Source organism: Lissotriton helveticus, chromosome 5_1 (genome assembly GCF_964261635.1).
Source record: "Lissotriton helveticus chromosome 5_1, aLisHel1.1, whole genome shotgun sequence".
Lineage (NCBI taxonomy): Eukaryota > Metazoa > Chordata > Amphibia > Caudata > Salamandridae > Lissotriton > Lissotriton helveticus.
The window spans coordinates 2,037,453,086-2,037,475,390 of record NC_136065.1 but is presented as its reverse complement, the minus strand read 5'-3'; the positions used below and the strand labels follow the sequence as shown (position 1 = coordinate 2,037,475,390).

Genomic DNA, 22,305 nt, shown 5'->3' with positions numbered 1-22,305 from the left:
GCATCCTCTTGCTGTAAGGGTTCCAAGCAGTAATGCTTAGTAAAGGTGTGGACGCTGCTCCAGGTAGCAGCTCTGCAAATATCTTTAACCTGCACCCCCCGCGAAGAGGGCTGTTGAAGATGCCACCGATCTTGTGGAATGTGCCCGAACCCTGCCAGTCAGCGGTTTACCTGCTGCAGTATGGCAATGTAGAATGGCACCTGTAATCCATCTTGCAATCCCCTGTTTTGACAGCGGGAGACCCTTGCTTGGACCACCAAAGGCAACAAACAACTGAGAGTATTTCCGAAATCTCTTGGTACGATCCAAATAGACTTTCAAACAACGTTGAACGTCCAGAGGATGTAGTGACTTCTCCGCTGGTGTAGCTGAGCGAGGAAAGAACGCCTTCAGAATAACCGGCTCATTCAAATGGAAGTCAGAGGGCATCTTGGGTATGAACCTTGGGTTAGTTCTCAAAATAACAGTGTTTCTTTTAAATTGCAGGAAAGGTTCTTGGATTGTGAGAGCCTGCAATTCTCCAATACGTCTTGCCGATGGGAGAGCAAGAAGGAGAGCCAATTTCCATGAAAGGAACTTCTACTCTGAACGATTAATCGTTTCAAATGGGCTTTTCATGAGTTGAGTGAGGACTAGATTTAGGTGCCAAGTAGGAGGCGGAGGCCTCACTGGTGGATAGACCCGGAACAAGCCTTTTAAAAATTGTTTCACAATTCTGGAAGACCACAACGAAGGACCTGACTCCGATCGTCTGTATCTTGAAATGGCTGCCAAATGAACCTTTATAGAAGAATGGGCCAGCCCCGATTTAGCCACGGACAAGAGATAAGGTAGAAGTTGATGAGGTTTTGAAGTAAAGGGGTCAACTTTCTGTCCCCTGCACCAAATACAAAATCTCTTCCATTTTAAGCGGTAAGTCCTGTTCGTGGAAGGAGCTCTCGCTTGGGAGAGGACTTCCTTAATTTCGTTTGAGATGGGGAGATTCATAAATTCTCGCTGCTCAGGAGCCATGCTGTCAGGTGTAACGACTGTGGATCTGGATGCCAAACCTGTCCTTTGGACATTGTGAGGAGATCTGGAATAACCCCCAAGAGATGAGGAGGAGCTAGCGATAGCAGATGGAGTTCCGTGTACCAGAACTGTCTCGACCAAGCAGGGGCTATTAGGATCATCCTGCATGGTTCCACTTTGATCTTCTTGATCAATCTCGGGATTAGTGGAATGGGGGAAAGGCGTAGACAAATGTCCTCGACCAGGCTATCGAAAGCGCATTTCCCAATGATCCTTGTTGGTGATGTCTGCTTGCATAAGACCGGCATTTCTTGTTGGTCTGTGTGGCAAAGAGATCTATCGTTGGTCTGCCCCACTGGTAAAAGACTTCCTCCAGAACCCGCTGGTTCAGCTCCCACTCGTGATTGACTGAGGACAACCTGCTCAGTCTGTCGGCATTTTCGTTTATAACTCCTGGCAAGTGTTCTGCCTGCAGCGACATTCCATGAAGGATCGCCCATTCCCAGATCTCCTGAGATTCCTGCAACAATGGGAGAGATCTGGTTCCTCCCTCCTTGTTCACATAATGCATGGCCGTGGTGTTGTCTGTCCTGATGAGCACTTGTGAATCTTTTAGGCGAGGCAGAAAGGCTTGCAGAGCCAGTTTTATTGCCCTTAGCTCCAAGAGATTGATGTGGAGCCGACGATCGCGAGGAGACCAATGGCCACTGACATGCAGGTCTTGCATCACTGCTACCCAGCCCTCCAAGGACGCATCCGTTGTCACCACCTGAGGAGACGGATCGCTGACGAAGGATAGACCTTGGGAAAGGTTTCTCTGGTCTGTCTACCACCGGGGTGCTTTTTTCATTGACAGAGTGATGTTTACTTTGTCGTCGAATGACCCATGAACTTGTGTTCACTGGATGTCCAGTTGTTCTTGGATAGGACGCATGCGCAGTCTGCAGTGAGGTATCAGGGGTATACATGATGACATTACCCCCAAAAGATACTTGTAGCGGCGTACTGAAAGACACCTTCTTCTTTGTATGTCCAGAGACATGGACCGCAGTTTCTCTCGTCTTTCTAGAGTTGGAAAAGCCTTTGAGACTTTTGAGTTCAGGATTGCTCCCAGGAAACGTGCTTCCCTGGATGGAATCAGAGACGATTTGTCCTTGTTCAGCGTGAGACCTAGATTTTGAAAAAGGTTTGTACAAGCCTGAACAGCGTCCTGCGCTGCTTCCCTGGACGGGGCCTTCAGCAACCAGTCGTCCAGGTAAGGAAAGACTTGAAAATGATTCCTCCGCAGGAAAGCCGCTACTGGCGCCAGCACCTTCGTGAAAATCCTCAGGGCTGAGCGATGACTTCCTGGAGGAGGGCACAGTAGGAAGAGCCAGGAGGCCGCTATTGACGTTTGGAGGTGTCACGCCCCCGTTGAGCCTGTTTCCCCTTGTTGTAAGGCCTAGAGTAATTGGAGGATTGGCCCTGCCTTTGTTGATAAGGCTGACGGTAATGTTGTGATCCTGAGCTGTAGGATGAATATCGCTGTTGCTGATAGGATCCTCTATAGTTCCTACCTCTGCCTCTGGATCCTTTAAAAGGCGTCTTGCGATACTGAAGTGTACCCAAAGATCTGGCGGTCTCCGTGTCTTTTTTGATGTCTTGGAGAGTGTCGTCAATTAGCTTTCCAAATAGTGCTTCCCCATCAAAAGGAAGATCTAGGACCTTATTCTGTATCTCAGGTCGAAACCAGGTCGCCTTTAAACACCCCTGGCGAGGAAGAACTGCAGCTCCAACTAACGAGCGAAATGCTGTCGTAGCAATGTCCATGGCGGAGTCAATGATCTCCATCGAGGTCACCTCCCCCTCTTGTAAGATCTTTTTTGCCTCCGATTTCGATTCTGGAGAAAGCTGATCCAGGAACGGAGCGACATCACACCAAAGCTGGCGATCATACCTGCCCAATATCGCCAGGGCATTTGCAGCTCGCACCAGAAGACTCACCATCGACGAGAATCTCTTACCAGCATTATCCAACCTCCGTCCGTCCTTGTCCGGAGGAGTCGTCAAGGAAGCAGAGGGGTTGCGGGATTTCCTCTGCGCCGCTTGTGAGATAACTGAATCCGGCCTTGGGTGGCCCGTTAAGACCGCTGGCCCATCTTCAGGTGCCTTGTACTTTTTATCAAGACGCGGTAGCACAGGGACCATCGTCGCCGGGTTTTTCATAGCCTTAAGGCCTTCATCCCACAGATGCTGTACTATCGGTATGGATCTTGTTGTCTTTCTATAAGGTTCCTTGAAATCATACAAGAAACACTCAGTGGCCACCGCAGGCATTGCCAACTTAAATCTGCCAGCTGCTCTTTCCATCAACTGATGGAAGCCGCCTATATCAGCCGGATGGGAATCCACCGTGTCTGGACATGGAGATGGTGGGTCCGGAATAACGTAATCATCCCATTCAGTAGCTTCATCACCATCGTCTGAATCTGAATCATGATCCTCATCTGAGGAATAATCATGGGTGTTTACAGGTCTGGAAGACTCTTCTGGCATTGGTGTCTGTAGTGGAGGAGACACCTCAGTTGGTACCTCGGGAACAGCTGTTGAGGTAGATGCCGTGACTGGAACGGTTTGTACAATTGGAGCCTGAGTAGACCTTGCTGCTCTAGATTTGTAATCCTGAAGCATCAGGTGTAGGTCTTGCAAAAAAGAAGAAGGAACTGAAACCATGCCCTGATCCGAAGATTGATGTGGTTGGGCCGAATGAGGATGAGGATGATAATCACCCTCTTGGTCATCCCCTCCTTCTGAATCCGTCTCTTGGCACTTTACCGAAAGTTGAGAGGGACTGTCAGCATAATCATATGAGTCCTGATCCTCCTCCTCTGAATCACCCTCATTCAACAATAGTGATGGCGGCAAGGGGGTTACCCTTCTTGGAGAAGTCATGTCTGGCGTAATTCTGGTCATTGAGATAGTAATTCTCTTCTCCGAAGCCAAAATCGTCGACGGTCCCGTCGACGATGGAACTGAATGGCTGATGGCTTAGTCGACGGAATATGCTTCGTCGACACTGAAACACTCGATGACAAGATTGGCGTCGTCGTCGCTGCCGTAGACGAGACTGTCGACATCCCCGTCGTCGACGTTGTGAATGTTGTTGTCGTCGAGTCATCACCACCGTCGCCGAACCTCTCGTCGACGACTCCCTCATCGATGCTGTCATCGTCGTCACCTTCGTCGTCGCCGTTGTCATCGTCGGCATCCTCGTCGACGACTCCTTCGTCAACGATGTTGCAGCCGTTGTCGATTGTTGGTGATTCGGAATAGGTAAGCTCATGATTCAAAGGGCAACTGTTGTTCTGAGTATCGAAAAAGCACGCATGCAAAAAGTTTCTTCATTTGTTAATTTCTTTTGCCTAGATTTTCATTTTCCAGACGCATGGCATTTCGCGGTAGATGCGCTTGCGAATTGACATAGAGGTGAGGCATTTAGGAAGTGGACATTCACATTGAGACACAGAGATTTCCATTATTTGAAAGGGGTGTACGATTTCCATGGTTGGCTCATACAGAGTGTTGATAAACTTTCCTACAAAAGGGTAACTGCAGTTTTGATGTTTTTAAGTACAAAAAAATGTAAGGAATCAAGCTGGTTACTCATCCAGTTTTGAAAACTGTTTATTAGTGCTTTAACATTGTGCAGCTGAAAAAAGATCTTGGCATCGTATGAAATGGTTTCCTTTTTTCTTTTCTTCTGGCAGAAACCCCTGACGAAGGGACAGAAAAGTCCCGAAATGCATTGGGTTCATTAAGAATTTTATGTATTGTATCATTCATTTGATTGTTTATGTAATATGAGTTGAAACATTATAACAGTGAAGGATGTAAATTGGTTTCATTGATTGAATTACTGAATAACATGAATTAAAAATGTTTTCATGATTTGTACTGAATTTCGTTGTTGCATGTTGGAGTCCTAGCAGCCACATAGGGGCCAGGCCACTTCCATTAAATGATCACCCAGGCAAAGAGAAAAATCATGCAGTCATGGCTCTCGTCAGCACCTTGAGCATGGTTCCACCGGCCGTGGAAGCAGAGGTATCTGAGGCGAAAACCGTAACAAAAGAATCTAACGGTGGTGAAACGACCAAAATAAATAGCCAGACCATATCCACTGAAAAGAAATTCAGCTAGAAAAGAACCATTAAATGGGTTATTCATCTCCAGATCTTTTGGAAAACTTCTACTCGTTGAATGAGGAATCTGGTGAATCCGAAAAGGTGACTTCAAGTATGAGTAGCAATGAGGGATGAGGATATATCTACAAGTAACTTCAGCCGGCATGGAGTGAAAAGGGTATCAAGGAGAATTAAGAGGCTCTTGGACAGAAAAAGGAGCAGCCCTAGGGAAGAAGAGAATGTACTGGGCTGGGATTATTCGGATACACAGACACTGCTAGGTAGTGGTGTGCTGAAACCATCCAAAAACAGCTAAAGGATATGACCGGACAGAAAGACTCTGTACAATCTGGCGAACCATTCCTATCCCTGATCTACAATCCCTCGGTCATTCCAAGAGGATGTCAAACTAGAAAATCGACAATCACCACAGGCGTCAAAAAAGTTACAAAGTGCTTTTAGAAAAGGTGGGAAAATATGCACATAAATTGTGGAGAGGCTTGCTTGGTGGAGAATTGTAGGGAGGTGCTAGAATCCACAGAGGACAGACTGAAAAAGCAATCCACGTCTCAAGAAAGCACCCTGAAGGACGTCATGTGGAAGCTTGAAGAGGCTGAAAATAGACAACATCGTAATAACTTAAGGTTACTTGGAATTCCAGAAAATAGCGAGGTTAATGACATTCGGAAATTTACAATAAATTTATTAAGGAATTCTCTACCTGAATTTACACAATGGGACTGGGATAAGGAAATCCAGCGGGTACATAGATTTCCATTAAACCTATCTAGACGTAATCCGAATGACCAAACATATTAAACGAGTTACTTACCTGTACACTATGATTCTCCAGTATTGATATCTTTCATAGATTCACATGCTTGTATCTTCCCCATCGTCATAGTAAAATAAAAAACTGCATAGAAAACCCATAGGGACGTATATATTCTGATAGCTATCACCATCAATATGTGGTCCAAACACCACCCAATCAGCTGCCAGCCCTGTGATCACAATCCCCAGCAGAGCCACCATACCTCAGATTTCCAACCAGCCCAAGAGTGAATCAAGGATGAATCTAAAGATAAAAAGTGGTCTATCTGCTAAAAACCAGGGAGGCGGGCAGGCAGCATGTGAATCTATGAAAGATATCAATACTGGAGAACCATAGTGTACAGGTAAGTAACTAGTTTTTTCTCCAGTATAGAATCTTTCATAGATTTACATGCTTGTATCAGAATAGAGAGCAGTGCATAACCCAGCAGCGTTTGTAGGATAGACCCCTTTTTTGTAGGGCTCTGCATCCTATACTCGAAGGACTATAGAACCATATGCTGCCTCAAAATTAAAATCATGCATCTTTTGTTTGGGAGCATGTCCATATGAAATATAAAACAATAATTGACAATGAATATTACAAAAGAACATTCTGGTGATAATATATATGCATATATGACTGAACAATGAAATGTACCTTAGTGAAAGAGGTGCCGTAGGACAGCTTATCCAACTTCGGTGTCCGCTTTCCACGCTGTATCCAGACAATAATGCCTGGTGAACGTGTCCACATATGTCCATGTCGCCGCTCTGCAGATGTCCGGAAGCGACACTCCTGCGAACAAATCGGTGGACGTGGTTATTTTTCTTGTGGAATGAGCACAAGCCTTAGCGCGTAATGGCTTTCCTGCCTTCTCATGACAAAGTGATAGCCAATGCTATCCGTCTTGAAATGGAAGATCTTGAAAGAGCAAAGCTTTTCCTGGGCCCAGCAAAGGCGATCAGCAATTGGTCCTTTTTCCTAAAAGATTTCGTCTTGTCAATGTAAAATTTGAGACATCTTCTGATGTCCAAAGTGTGTAGCGACCTCTCTGCTACTAAAGATGGATTTTTGAAATATGTAGGTAGCACTATTGGTTCATTGAGATGAAAAACCGTAGGGACCTTCGGGATACATTTTGGATTTGTCCTGAGAATGACTCTGTCTGATTTGAATTGAAGAAATGGTTCCAAGACACTACATGGAGCTGCCACGGATTGGACGGCTGCTTAACAGGTGTGAACACTCTGAACAATCCTTTTAAAAACTCCTTTATAATCCTTTGACGGCCAAAGCGTAGGGTGATTTAGTGTTCTTCGATACCTTGATATCGCTGCAAGATGTACTTTTATTGAAGCATGAGATAACCCGGCTTTAGCCAGATGAAACAAGTACGGAAGAATTTGCTCGGGCAAGCAATGAAAAGGATGAAGATGTGGATCAGAGCACCAATAAAAAATCTTTTCCATTTTGCTGTGTACGTTTTATTGGTAGATCGCTCAAGAATTCGCTAATATATCCTTGCAGTCCTGAGGGATGTCTAAGGAATAAAATTCATGCTCAAGAGGTTCCATGCTGACATGTTCAGTGAGGCTAGTGCGGGTGAAGAACTTACCCTTTCCTCATGGAAATTAGGTCTTGCATTGGTGGAAACTGTACTCTGGGATTTACCGACAGCTGTAGGAGTTCGGAGAACCAGAATTGCCTCAGCCAAGCTGGGGCTACAAGGATCAGATGGCATGCTTCTGCCCTCCTTTTCCGCAATATCCTTGGAATGAAAGGGAACCAGGGGAATGCATATGCAAACATTCCTATCCAACAAATTTGTAGCACATTTCCCCATGATCCCTTCTGAGGGAATTGACTTACAAAATGTTTGCATTTCTTGTTGTGCAGAGTTACAAATAGATCCAGAGTTGGAGTACCCAACAACTTGAATATCCTCAAAAGCTGAGATTGATTTAGTTCACATTCGTGACATATTGAAGCCGATCTGCTTAGACGGTCTGCTTTCGTGTTCTGTATTCCAGGAACATGCTGGACTTGTAGAGAAATGTTGTGTTGGATCAACCAGTACCAAATCTTTTGGGCTTGTGTCAAGAGACTTTTTGACTTTGTGCCTCCTTGTTTCAGCAAGTAAAACGTTGTGGTACTGTCTGTTTTGATCAAGACAGGTGAGTTTGGATCCTGGGTAGGAAGGCTTGAAGTCCCAGGCATACCGCTCGTAATTCGAGGATGCTGATGTGCAATTGGGCTTCTTGCATTGCCCAATGGCCCTGTATTTCCAGTTCCTGAAGATGCTCTCCCCAACCATGTAACAAGGCATCTGTCGTCATGACATAATGTGGAGATTGAGGTTCGAACAGAAGGCCTTGTGAAAATTTGTCCCTGATGCTCCACCATGACAGAGCTTTTCTGATGTGAGGTTTCATTGAAATTCGATCCTCGAAGGATCCTTGGGCTTCTACCCATTGCTTGTCGAGTAGTTCTTGCAGCAGCCGCATGCAAAGTCGACAATTGTGGACTAATGGAATGCAGGAAGATATCATTCCCAGCAATGATTTGAGGATCCTCATTGAAGTGAACCTTTTTGCTTTTAATCTTGCTGTCAGTTCCATTATTTTCTTGTGTGCGCTCTTCCGAGATATACGCTTTTGCCTCCCGTGTTTGTAATGTGGCTCCTAGGAATTGTAGTGACGGCGCTGGCACCAGGGAGGACTTTTCCATGTTGCTTCGCAGACCTAATTCCCGGAATAAAGTCATGCAGCATTCTAGTGTTTGATGTGCTTCCTTGAAAGATGCACCTTTTATCAACCAGTCATCCAGATACGGATAAATCTGGTGGCCTTGCTGTCACAGATGTGCTGCGACTGGCGCCATGCACTTTGTGAATACCCTTGGCCGAAGAGTAACACCTTGAATTGGTAATGGCGCCCCGCCACTGTGAACCGCAGATACTGCCTGTGTTTGATGTGAATTGGTATGTGAAAGTAGGCATCTAAGAGATCCAAGGATGCTATTTAATCTCCTCTGCGCAACATCAGGAGAGTCTCTTGGAGAGATAGCATATGGAACAATGTCTTTTTGTTATATTTTTTCAGGTTTCTCAGATCCATTACCTGCCTCCATTTGGTGGAATGCTTCTTCCTTATGAGGAAAAAATGCGAGTAGAATCCTATCCCTCGCTGTGCTGTTGGCACCTCCTCTATAGCACCTTTCACAACAAGGGCCAAGACTTCTGTCTTGAGAGCCGAGACATGATTCTGGTTTCTGTGAATGGGAGGTCGCGTTGGAGGTTTTTGTATGAATTCCAGGGTGTGACCCTGATGTATAATGTCCAGCACCCACTTTTCCGATGTTATTGACAGTCACTGATGGAAAAAACGAGAGAGGCAATGAATCTGATTGGGGCGTGACGTCGCGGGTGGCGCTTGAAAAACGTCACTGTCTTCTATTGAAGGCCTGTGTCTTTCCTCTCGCGGCCGGCTTTCTCCCAGACTGCTGCTGATAAGAGGTGTTAGTAGAAATTGTTGATTACTGTTGTATTGTCGATATCCTTGTTGATAAGGTTGATATCTGTTTGATTGAAGAAATTACCTTTGATTGAAACGACCTCTTGACCCTCTTCCACAAAAAGTTTGAAAATGTCCTTGCTGCAGAGAACCTAAGGCTTTTGCAGTATCCGTGCCAGCTTTTATTCCTTGCAAAGCTTCATCAAAGTGTTTTCCGAAAAGATTCTCTCCATCAAAAGGCATATCTATTATTTTTGCCTGCACTTCGGGTCTGAAAGATGTAGCTTTCAGCCACCCTTGCCGTCAAAAAGACACTGCTCCAGCCATTTGTCTAAATCCAATATACGAAATGTCCATGGCTATGTTGATGGACTCTGAAGTCGCCCTAGCTCCATCCTGCAGAATTACAACCGCCTCTTCCTTCTTGTCGTCCTGGAGATGAGCTAGAAGTGGAGCAATGTCCGACCACATTTGCCTATTAAAACAACTGACAAGTGCCAATGCATTTGTACCTTTGATAGAGGCCACTGCCAAAACTGCAAAGCGATGACCTGCGCCATCCATCTTTTTTCCCTCTTTATCTGGAGGCGCTGACAATGTAGAGACCGGGTTCTTAGATCGTCTCTGTGCTGCCTGCATAACCACTGATTCAGGTCGAGGGTGACCTATCAGGCATGCTAGTGATGTTTCAGGAGCACGATACTTGTCAATTCTGGGCACCGAAACTGCTACAAAGGCAGGATTCTGCATATTTTTCAGCCCTTCCTTCCATATGTGCTCAATGATAGGAATGGTCCCGATTGATCTTCTGGACGTTTCTTTAAAATTGTATAAGAAACACTAATTTTCCTTTACAGGCATGGGAAGCTCAAATCTTTTGGAAGCTTTCTCCATGCGATGATGGAAACCACCAATGTCTTCTGGCGGTGAAACAGCTGGAATTGGCGAAGAGATGATATATTGATCCCATTCATCCACGTCAGTATCTCCTTGCATAGATTCTCCTTCCTCTGGTTGATCCTCCGGTTCACTTTCTGCAAAGTCATCCCTAATAGTTATTATTTTAGAGGTATGCACCGCTTGCACCTGTGGAGGAGGCTACACTACCCCAGTCTGACTTGCCTGCTGTGGTACATTCGTAGTGTTAGTTGCAGGAGTATTAGCATCTGTAAAACAACGATAATAGTCATTGGTCATATGTCTCAAATAGGAGACTAGGGAGATAGGCATAGATATTGCATCTTCCCTGTTATGGTCCTCCTCCTCATCATCTTCATAGGCCTCCAGGAATGAGTCGTACCGCTTGGAGCCTTGAACTGGTCTTACTGTGAATGTCAGCACTTCCTGAACTTCCTGGATGTCTTCTTCATCAGTCTCCTGGCTATTAATTTGGAGTTGCAAAGGGCTATAAGCTATAAAGTCCTGGCTGCAATGAAAGATTCAATACTGGAGAACCAAGAGCAATCTTAATCTTTTTTAGTAATTTTTTGCTCCGGCAAACAGTGTTTGAAATGGCACGACCTAATAAGAAAAAAAACTGAGAGAAATGTTCGTACTTTGGTAAACCTGATTTCGCACACGCTACTGTGGAGAGCAGATGGCGGCTCAGGCAGCGGATTCCGCCGTTTCAGAAAATTGGTGCAACCGTTTATCTACAAAATCCTGCTAAACTGAAAGTTATCTTTCAAGGACAGAATTACCAGTTTACATCTGATATGAAGCGCAGAAAGTATTGGAGGAAGTTATGGCGGGGGAAAAATGGGGCTTATGAGAATAATCACTAGGTTGCAGTAGGCAGTTATTAATCATTCACCTATTTTTTTCAGGTATATATATGGTATACGCTATGTTGTTTCTAATTATGGGTTAAGGGAAAGTCCGTACACATTAATCAGGGAGAGTAGCGGTGGAGGGGGGTGAGGATGAGACAGACGCTATCACAACAGGCTCAGGACTGAGCCTGATTGCCTATATGTTAGTGTGGGGAGGGGGGCAGAAGGGAGAGGGAGGAAGGGGAGGAGAGAATCTCAGACCAAAGGTAATATTGTGGCAAAAAAACCTCAGATTTGGTTGTAGAAACAGAAATTACGAATAAATGAAGAAAATATTTAACTGGAATCAAGGTAGAGAGTATAGTTAAATATATGTTTGAGATGGACAAGCATCACTATGGCTAAGTTGAAAAATCTGACAATTAACATTTGTGGCCTTAACGATGAAAAAAAAGGCAAAGAGTGTCTGTTGTGCTACAATTGACAGGGGCCACTATTCTTTGTATACAAGAAACACACATTGATGGGGTCACAAATGTATTTACTTAACAAATTGGAGTATAGGGTGGTTATCGCTACAACACAAGCAGCAAGTACTAAGAGTGTAGCTGTGTTGGCGAAAGGGTGTGGGATACAATTTGCTCGCTCCTCATATGATAAATATGGGCAATGGGCTATTACAGAGTGTCAACAGAATAATGGGGTGAAAATGAACATTTGTACAATATATAATAGTATTAGTGATGACACAAAAGTATTGAATTATATCTGTAATGAGCTTGTTCATTGGTGTCTCCCGGTGAGAATCTGTGGCGACTTTAATTTGAATTTACCAAGTGATTGGTCAGCAGACGCAGGGTTTCAGTATAAAGGCAGGAAGCCAAGAGTCTTTCGGCTTTTAAAAATCTATGTCGAAGCCATGGTCTGTTAGATTGCTGGCAAGCAGAACATAATAATGATCCGGGCTTTACTGACTATTCCTATCCACATGCTAGACATGCTAGATTAGACTATATTTTGGTTTCTAACACGTAAGTTGCTAACAGTACACTAGAAAAACTACCAAGAATACTCTCTGATCATAACCCTCTCGTTTTAACTATTGATTCTGGATTTACGAAACCTCATGTGAAAACTTGGGCATTTGAAAGGGCCTTATTGGTCAATGAGAAATATTGTGATTACATGTGGGTTTGGATCCCCAGAATTTTGGACGATAATATAGGTAGTGCACCCATTGACATAGTTTGGGATATCTTAAAAGCCGGGATCAGAGGGGAGACTTTACGATTTTCACTAAATGAAAATAAAAAAGCTAAACAAGAAATGCAGGTGCTCTAGAATAATATAGTTATCACGGAGGAAGGACTTATAAGTGCTGTCCAGGAGGGAAGAGAAATTGAAAATGAATTAAGTCGGGTTTCAATAACCAATAATTGTATTATTGATATCTTAACAACAAAAGCTATAGATAAAGGTACTATGCATAAAGAAAATTTCTACGAATTAAGTGAGCTGGTTGGACATCAGCTCGCGGTACGAACTCGTGAACAAAGCACATCCAATTTCATCAAATCAATTCATGACACAGAGCTCGGGGTAATAACAGATCCCGACGCAATAAGAACTGCGTTTCAAAAATATTATCAGGATTTGTATAGGGATATAGACATACAACAAATATTAATAGAGGAACATATAGATCAAGATAACTTTTTTAGATTACAGAATGATGATCAAGAATGTATGGATATCATTCCCCAATGGGAGGGCATTTTTCTCTCAATTAATAGTCTTGCTCTTGGTAAGGCGGCGGGTATGGATGGGATTCCTACGGAGTTTTATGTCAAATTCTCCCCTCAGCTAAGAAATATGCTCACAGTTTTGTTCATACATGTATTTCAGGGTGGACGACCTCTGGAATAGTGGTCCATGGTCAAAATTGTGATTTTCCTAAAAAAAAAACACAAAGACCCTATGGATCTAGGGTCTTATCGCCCTATAACACCGGGGATTCCAAAATTTATGCTCAACTATTAGCGGCTCGCTTGGCTCCGAGGATACACAAAATTGTATCCGACGACAGCAGAGGTTTATCCCAGGAAGAGCCACAACTGATCACATTCAAAGGGTGATCTCATTGTTTGATTGGTCTGAGGTTACAGGAGACCCTATGGCACTAATATTACTAGACGCCGAAAAGGCCTTCATAGGGTCTCCTGGAAATATCTCTGGACAGTCATGGCTAAAAGTGGTATCGGGGAGCCATTTATTAAAGAAACACAAATGCTATATCGGGATCCATCTGCCGTTGTAATGGTTAATGGTTCAGTATCCAAACCGCTGAGCATCATGAGAGGGACAAGACAGGGGTGCCTGTGTTTCTCTCTCCTATTTGCGGTGCTTATTTTGACCCCTTTATTCGGAGACGAAACAACAACGTATTAATTCCACCTTTATGGGTAAGGGACCAAGCCACACCCTATGAGCGCAATTGGTATAATCGAAGAAATGGCTGAAAGCTTTGGGGAGGTATCTGGATACAAATTAAACCAAGACAAAACTCAGATTATCCCCAATAGTAACATCGAGATAAGAGATGTATGGCTAACAGAGAATGCAATATATCTAGGTGTTAATATAACGGCCAAATTGGAGAATTTAGTTAGGTAACAATATTGTACCGCTAACACAACGTACTAAGAAGGATATGATTCGGTACAATAATGAACATCGATCTATTGGGGTAAGATGTAACCTGATTAGAATGCTTTTTTTTACCAAGATTTTTATACTTTTGCAGGTCAATTTGTCTGGAATTTCCACCACAATTGTTCAAAGACATAGATAGTGTGTTTTCTAGATTTATATGGAATACAAGAGGTCACGAAGAGCCTTACGATGTATTACACGACCTAAGGAGAGAGGGGGAATGGCATTGCCAAACATCAAGTTATCTTATTGGGCCACTATAATGAAATATTTTGTTAACTTACCATTCAAGATAAATGTTAGCAAAGAAGATGCTATTCCAACGCCACAAGAACTTTTATTAGGTGATGATTCTAGAGGGTGTCTATGGAGGCATCTGAATGACAGTTACTTTAAGAAGGTCAAATTTAAATCTATTTTTGGTATTTATAAAGCGTGGAATAAGACACGTAAATTACTGGGGATTGGGCGACTATCTCACTGTACGCCAATCAATAAAAATAATGATCTTCCAGGGATTTTTGATGATATCTGTATTGAGAGATGGGTACAGGGAGGGATTACACATCAAGGTTGGTTTTTTTTCGATTTCAGGACTGAAATCTTTTAAAGAACTCCAGACCAATTATGAATTAGGTCATCGGGATATTTTCAAATATCTACAAATTTGGGATTATTTATGTAAGAAAGGGGGTGGGGACAAACATTTCAAGTAGTTCAGATAAAGGAGAACCTGTCCAAAAAAATAAATATAAAAATTGGAGAAATATATGAATTATTAAACGTAAGGTATCCAGATGATCTTGATAAATATACCATAAAATGGCAGGGTAAACTTGGGGTTTCAGCTGAAACGATCCAACACTTCTTTGAACTATATCAGCCCTACCTCATGTCCACAAAATTGCAAGCTCAATATTATAAAACCTTTTTCTTTTTATATTACACTCCATATAAAATTGCGAAATGGGGGACAGGAAAAGGAACAGCATGTCCGAGATGCGAGTTATTCGAAGCTGACAGCATACATGCCTTTGCCTCATGTGATGTATTAACAAGACTAGTGAAGGATATATCAATTTTCTTATCAGAGGTATTAGATATAAGAATAGAAATATCTCCTGCTGAAATAATGTTAGGTGTCGCCAATACAAATCGACCCAAATATACTAACAGGCTGATATTTGTGGCAATGGCGGTTTTTAGACTATGTATACCGTCAGCGTGGCTGGATCCAAATCCACCGGTGTTCCAACAATGGAGATCTTGATTGCTGGCTATATGTAGTTTAGAAGTAGCCATATAAAAAAGAAAGGGGCGTAATAAAAGGAAAATGGAATTTGTAATTTGGGATCCGTTAATACAATGGATACAAAGTCAAGTAGAGACTCGTTAATGTGTATCAGTAGCAAACATGATCTGGTGTGTAAAGTGTCTCTTCCTTTTTTTTGGTTTAATGTATGAAATGAATCTTTCTTTAACTGTGCGATATCTTGTTATTATACCAAAACTGTTAAAACGTCATTATTTGTACATGCCGGCAGGTCTGTGTTAAAAAGTCATTATTTGTACATGCCGGCAGGTCTGAGATTGGGGTGGGGGATGGGAGAGTTTTGAGTGGGGTGCATCTGTGTAAAAAAACGTAATAAAGACATTAAAAAAAAGAAGTGGGTGGAAAATACCTTTCTGTTTCCTTTTTCTCCACAGAAACTAGAGGCTCCTTTGGGCTAAGGAAACTTTCCCTGGTGTGGACCCCAGAAAGGGGGTTTCTTGACAACTTCACCCCACAGTGTTATCACCAGAGTTGACACAGCCACTGCGGTGTTGAAACCTATATAATCATGGCCATGACCTCTAAATGTGACGCAGTGATGGGTGTAACACTGCACTCATAACCTTAACTGGACACAAAAAAAACAACTGGACACTCGATCCTTTCAGATCTCTTACGCTATGTACACTAAAATGAGACTGTCTTCTTGACAGAGTCTAGAACAACGTTGTAAGGGATTCGTTTGCAAACGCCCAATAGAATACAAACAAACACCTTATATAAAAAAATCTTAAACTATAGGTTAATAGTTGACACACGCCTTTAGGGGATTTTACTTCTGATTGAATGTTGTCTAAAATAACAGTAGACGTAAGTCTGGAGGCAAATGGGGGAGTGCATGGTGGGTACATTTATTTAAGATCATAGTAACCGTGGCAGCAGAAGCAAAGGGCCAGCCACAGCCCACAGAGCTGCTTAACTATCCCACACATACATATCATATTCTACATCGCAGCCACCCACCTGATCAACATGGTCTGTACTTCATAACACCCACACTCCATCCATTCCAGAATCCTTATACCACAGTAGCAAACACATTTTCATGTTAATCCTAAATACAATGAATGTTCTGAGGCATCAATGAGAGTTTTTGTAAGCATTGTGGGTATATTAGTGAATGTGATGATTTAGTCAATCTTCTTGGAAAGCTGAGACTACCAATCAGGGCATTCCTTGGCCACACATGCTGTTAAAACACAGTACAAGTCATTGACAAAAGTGCAATGTCCACGAATGATGTTGTTCCAAATAGCTGTAGTGTAGGCTGACCCAATACGTTCATAATAAATATAAAAATCAGTACTTGATGACCGGATGGGTCGTGACCCATTGTCCCTCTTGCCTTGTATTATTATGATATAATATAGTCAAAAGATCCGCTGGAATGCGAAAGCAGTCTCTGCCAGGTTCATTGAAATTAAGCATGCACAGAAATATATGTACTAAAATATAACTGTACCGTGTTGAGGTCGTCTAGGCTGGGATCAAAGCCACTCAACATGGTGATGTCAACAATGGCCATCCCAGAAAGGGTGGATTGTGCTTCACGCCTAAAATGAAAGATATCATGCAAAACTAAGATACTGAAGCATCAAATGTTTTAAAACAATAAGACAGACAAACTTACAGTGCTTTTCTGTACTTGTCACAAACCTCTTGTCGCACAGAGGTGAGTGGGAGAGCAGAAGTGATGTATCAAATAGGAAGGCAATATTTACACAAAGGGACAGAGGGCCATCCGCAGTCTCACATTCTAACTTATATATGCATCCATCCAGCATTTAGGCCAATCTGGTCAATTACAGGGTAACCAATCACATTGATGGAAATACACCATGGTCATTCTGTAGAGCGATGGGGCACTAACCACACTCTGCCAATGATTCAGTTTAATGAAGAAATCCCAAAGGGGTTGGAAAACCAGCTCAGTCTGAAGCTGTGCTGTGTAGTGTGCTGGTTGGGCATCCTGTCTACCCCTAGTTATACGTACCTAAAAGAAAAGTAAGAAATGCTTCATCGCACACTGACTATACCTTTACCCAGTCAAAATTCAGCTCTGTAGTAGTCAACCCCCTTCACAATATATTTTATTCCATCAAGCTGTCGATGATTTTCTTTTACGTTCTAAAATTACTTTCTTTTGGTAATTTATATAATTTTGCATACTTTGAATGTATCGTCCTTATTGCACAAACTTTACATTGATTTATATACATATTGATTGAACCCTATTATTAATTGCAAATGCTTTGATATCGAGCAAATTTCAAGTGAGTCAATAGGGACCATTAAAAAAATGTGTGCTATTATTTGTATATCCAGTGTGGAAATTAAGCAGTTAAGTATTTCTCTGGATTAAATAACATATAAACACAGATAACCAGGTACATAGATTCAACAGATGGGCAAGAAGGCTGGTGGAATGTCTGATCCGCAGATGAGGATCCACATCAAGGAATGCTTTTTTATTAATTTCAGACTTGAAATAGCACATCTGATCAAAGGAAGTCACACAGAATATATCACTATCCATAAATTGCAAAATATAGTTGTTAAGGATATGGCACTCACCTTAAAGGAAACTACCTAATCTAAGCACCACCATAAAAGAAGCAGAAGACCTCAGCAGTTGACTAAAAGCTGCAGCCAACATACACTTCCCTTTAAAGAGATGCTGTAAACATATTGAACTAGGTGCTTACCTTTCGTAGAGTCTTATCTGGTAGAGACTCTATCTAGCTGACTATTCCTTATCTTAGAATTATCCCTGGATCTGGAAGTTCTTTGTGACCAGTACCTCTGATGGATGGTAGGTGGCGTTGTTCTGCTTCACGTAGCATGCCAGAAGTGATATGCGTGGTGCATATATTGGTGCCACCCCAGCCTGCTGGCGTCAGTTTATTTTGTGACTTTCCACAAGGAGCCATGAAAAACACTGACCTCAGGTGTGCAAGCCAGGGCCCTGAAAGGGGAAAAGGCCTGTCCCTAGAAACCAGTTTGTAGAATGGGGAGAATGGGTGGGTCGGTAAGGAATCTGCGGTTAGACAGTCTAGTCTTTACCAGCTAAGGCTTTACCAAAGTAAGCAACTTGTTCATCTGATAGACACTTCTAGCTGCTGATACCTTACCTTAGAATAGATACCCAAGCAATGCCTCCCTGGAGGTGGGCCAGCGAACAATTTCACGCTAAAATGTTCTACAAGACCAATTGGGCAAAGTACCCGTCCCGACGACCTGACTTCCCAGGCAGTAGTGCTTCGTGAATGTGTGCAGAGAGACTCACGTTGTTGCCTGGCAGATGTCTAGGACCGGGACTCCATGTGCTAATGCCATAGTCACAGCTTTTGTTCTGGTGGAATGAGCATGCAAACCTGCTGGGGTTGACTCTCGGCCAATGTGTAAGAGGTGTTAATGCAAAGCATGATCCATTGGGAGATGGGCCATTTCTGCACGACCCTCCCTTTATGGGCCCCAACATACCACACAAAGAGTTGTTTGTCCACCTTGAACAATTTTGTGCAGTCAAGGCGAAACGAGAATGCTCTTTTTGGGTAGAGTGGGTGGAGTTGCTCCTCTTTCTTGGTGGGATGCGGCGGTTCTAAAAAGGTAAATGAAAGAGATTGACCGCCTTCAGAAGGAAGGAATCTCTTGTTCTAAGGAATTGCTGCTCTGGAAAGATGTTGAGATATGAAGATGAAAAAGCCTGGAGTGTATCGAATCTCCAAGCAGATGTTAGGGTCACCAGAAAAGCCGGTTTGATTGTAAGAAGGCTGAAAGGACAATTGTGTAGCTGCTCAGTAGGAGCACATATTAGAAATGTGAGTACTACATTTTGGCATGATAAAGGGTGGAGGAGTAAACGTGTTGGAACCCTTTAAAAAAACTATGTACAATAGTGGATTTGAAAAAAACACAGTTGATGGACAGAATGTAGAACAATGTCAGACATTCACCCCAGTACAAGGATCTGGGCCTAAATCCATCGTTTTTTTGCACTCCACACCACCCTGGGTTAGACACTGGCTATATGCAAATCAGCTCTGACCCTGTGCCTCATGGGAACAGTCCAGTCCGAACTACCAAGCCATATCTTTCCCAGACCGGAATCAAGCATCCAAGGACCGGTTTCTGGCTATCAGCCTTCATCAGCCTGGATAGCTTGACTCCAGTGGTGTTGAGAGCCTGGGACTCACGTCTGAGCATACCCAGCCCACTCGGGGTGAAAATTGCAAAAAACACAGTTGATCGACAGAATGTAGAACAATGTCATACATTCACCCCAGTACAAGGATCTGGGCCTAAATCCATGCTTGATTCCGGTCCAGGAAAGACATGGCTTGGCAGTTCGGGCTGGACTGTTCCCATGAGGCACAGGGTCAAGGCTGATTTGCATATGGCCATGTCTGACCTGGGGTGGTGTGGAGTGCAAAAAAATGATGGATTTAGGCCCAGATCTCTGTACTGGGGTGAATGTATGACATTGCTCTGCATTCTGTCCATCAATTGTTGTTTTTGCATTTGTCACCCCAAGTGGGATGGGTATGCTCAGACGTGAGTCCCATGCTCTCCACACCACTGGAGTCAAGCTATCCAGGCTGATGAAGGCTGATAGCCAGAAACCGGTCCTTGGATGCTTGATTCCGGTCCAGGAAAGACATGGCTTGGCAGTTCGGGCTGGACTGTTCCCATGAGGCACAGGGTCAAGGCTGATTTGCATATGGCCATGTCTGACCTGGGGTGGTGTGGAGTGCGACAAAATGATGGATTTAGGCCCAGATCTCTGTACTGGGGTGAATGTATGACATTGCTCTGCATTCTCTCCATCAATTGTTGTTTTTGCATTTGTCACCCCGAGTGGGATGGGTATGCTCAGACGTGAGTCCCATGCTCTCCACACCACTGGAGTCAAGCTATCCAGGCTGATGAAGGCTGATAGCCAGAAACCGGTCCTTGGATGCTTGATTCCGGTCCAGGAAAGACATGGCTTGGCAGTTCGGGCTGGACTGTTCCCATGAGGCACAGGGTCAAGGCTGATTTGCATATGGCCATGTCTGACCTGGGGTGGTGTGGAGTGCAAAAAAATAATGGATTTAGGCCCAGATCTCTGTACTGGGGTGAATGTATGACATTGCTCTGCATTCTGTCCATCAATTGTTGTTTTTGCATTTGTCACCCCGAGTGGGATGGGTATGCTCAGACGTGAGTCCCATGCTTTCCACACCACTGGAGTCAAGCTATCCAGGCTGATGAAGGCTGATAGCCAGAAACCGGTCCTTGGATGCTTGATTCCGGTCCAGGAAAGACATGGCTTGGCAGTTCGGGCTGGACTGTTCCCATGAGGCACAGGGTCAAGGCTGATTTGCATATGGCCATGTCTGACCTGGGGTGGTGTGGAGTGCAAAAAAATGATGGATTTAGGCCAAGATCTCTGTACTGGGGTGAATGTATGACATTGCTCTGCATTCTGTCCATCAATTGTTGTTTTTGCATTTGTCACCCCGAGTGGGATGGGTATGCTCAGACGTGAGTCCCATGCTCTCCACACCACTGGAGTCAAGCTATCCAGGCTGATGAAGGCTGATAGCCAGAAACCGGTCCTTGGATGCTTGATTCCGGTCCAGGAAAGACATGGCTTGGCAGTTCGGGCTGGACTGTTCCCATGAGGCACAGGGTCAAGGCTGATTTGCATATGGCCATGTCTGACCTGGGGTGGTGTGGAGTGCAATAAATGATGGATTTAGGCCCAGATCTCTGTACTGGGGTGAATGTATGACATTGCTCTGCATTCTGTCCATCAATTGTTGTTTTTGCAATAGTGGATTTGAACAGGGATGGCTGATCTTGCAACCACAGAAATGCAGAGAAGGCAGATAGCCTTTTAAGGTGTCAGAGCCTTGCAGGGAAAAAGGAAGAGTAAACAGAATTACCCAAAAAGGGGGAACAGAAAAGGGATCAACTTGTTTTTCTGCAGACCATGCCACAAGCATAACCTTACAGCAGGCGTATGCCATCTTGGTAGAGGGAAGTGTGGCTGCCAAGATGACATTACAGACTTCAGGCAGAAGGTCGAAAGATGCCAACTGTCACGCTCAATCTCCATGCCTGAAGTCGGAGCACTGACAGTTTCAGGTGGATGCTGCGACAGAAGATCCTCCAGAAGGGGCAGCCTGATTTAGAAGACCGGTAGCACTGCTCAACAGCTCGGGATACCAAACTCTCCAAGCCCAGCCTGGGGCCACAAGGATGGCTTGGGCCTGGTCATTCCTGATCTTCTTGAGAATTCTGGGCTGGAGTAATATGGGGTAAAGGCGTACAGAAGGCCTGAGCCTGCCTCGAGACAAAAAACGTCTCCAAGCGAGTGCCACCTTGGAAACTCTAGTGCACAAAACCACAGACATTGTACATTGTCGGCTGTGGCAAACAGATCTAACTAAGACTTCCCCCACTGCTGAAGGAGACCTTGCACCACCTCTGGATGAGACGCCATTTGTGACATCTTTGGCAGAATTCATCCACCCTGACATTCAGAGAGCCCACAAGGTGTTGACCCACCAGGGATACTCCCTGATATTCCAGCCATGACCAGAGATGCAGGGCCTCTTGACAAAGAGTGCACAACTCCACCCCGCCTTGCTTTTTGCAGTACCACATGGCGGTGCTGTTGGCCGTGAACACCTGCACTAGCCTTCTCTTGATGGAGGGTAGAAAGTCTTTTTATACTGATAAGGAGTCTGGATTCTGCCAGGGAGACTAGAGGTCCCTGATATCCACCTCTCCCAGATGGCTGCACATCTGAGGAGTGATGGTTCTGTTAATACTGTCAGATCTGGTTGGGGAAGGAAGAGGGGACTGCCACTGACCCAATCATGGTTTATTAACCACTGCTGCAGATCTTTTGCAGTACCCTCTGAGGTCTGGATGATGTATGGCTTCTGATTCCTCTTTGGAGTCTGCACTCCTGCTATTATTGCTTTCGTTTTCT

At 43.9% G+C, this 22,305-nt stretch overlaps 1 protein-coding gene across 1 annotated transcript in view; it reads right to left on the bottom strand.

Annotated features, from left to right (window-relative positions):
* LOC144756224 (complement C4-like) overlaps positions 1–22,305 on the bottom strand; it is a 1,111,910-nt gene that overhangs the window by 184,250 nt on the left and 905,355 nt on the right. The window contains exon 34 of the mRNA XM_078645841.1: positions 16,783–16,873. Coding sequence (XP_078501967.1) covers positions 16,783–16,873 — 91 coding nt within the window. The remainder of the gene's footprint in view (positions 1–16,782; positions 16,874–22,305) is intronic.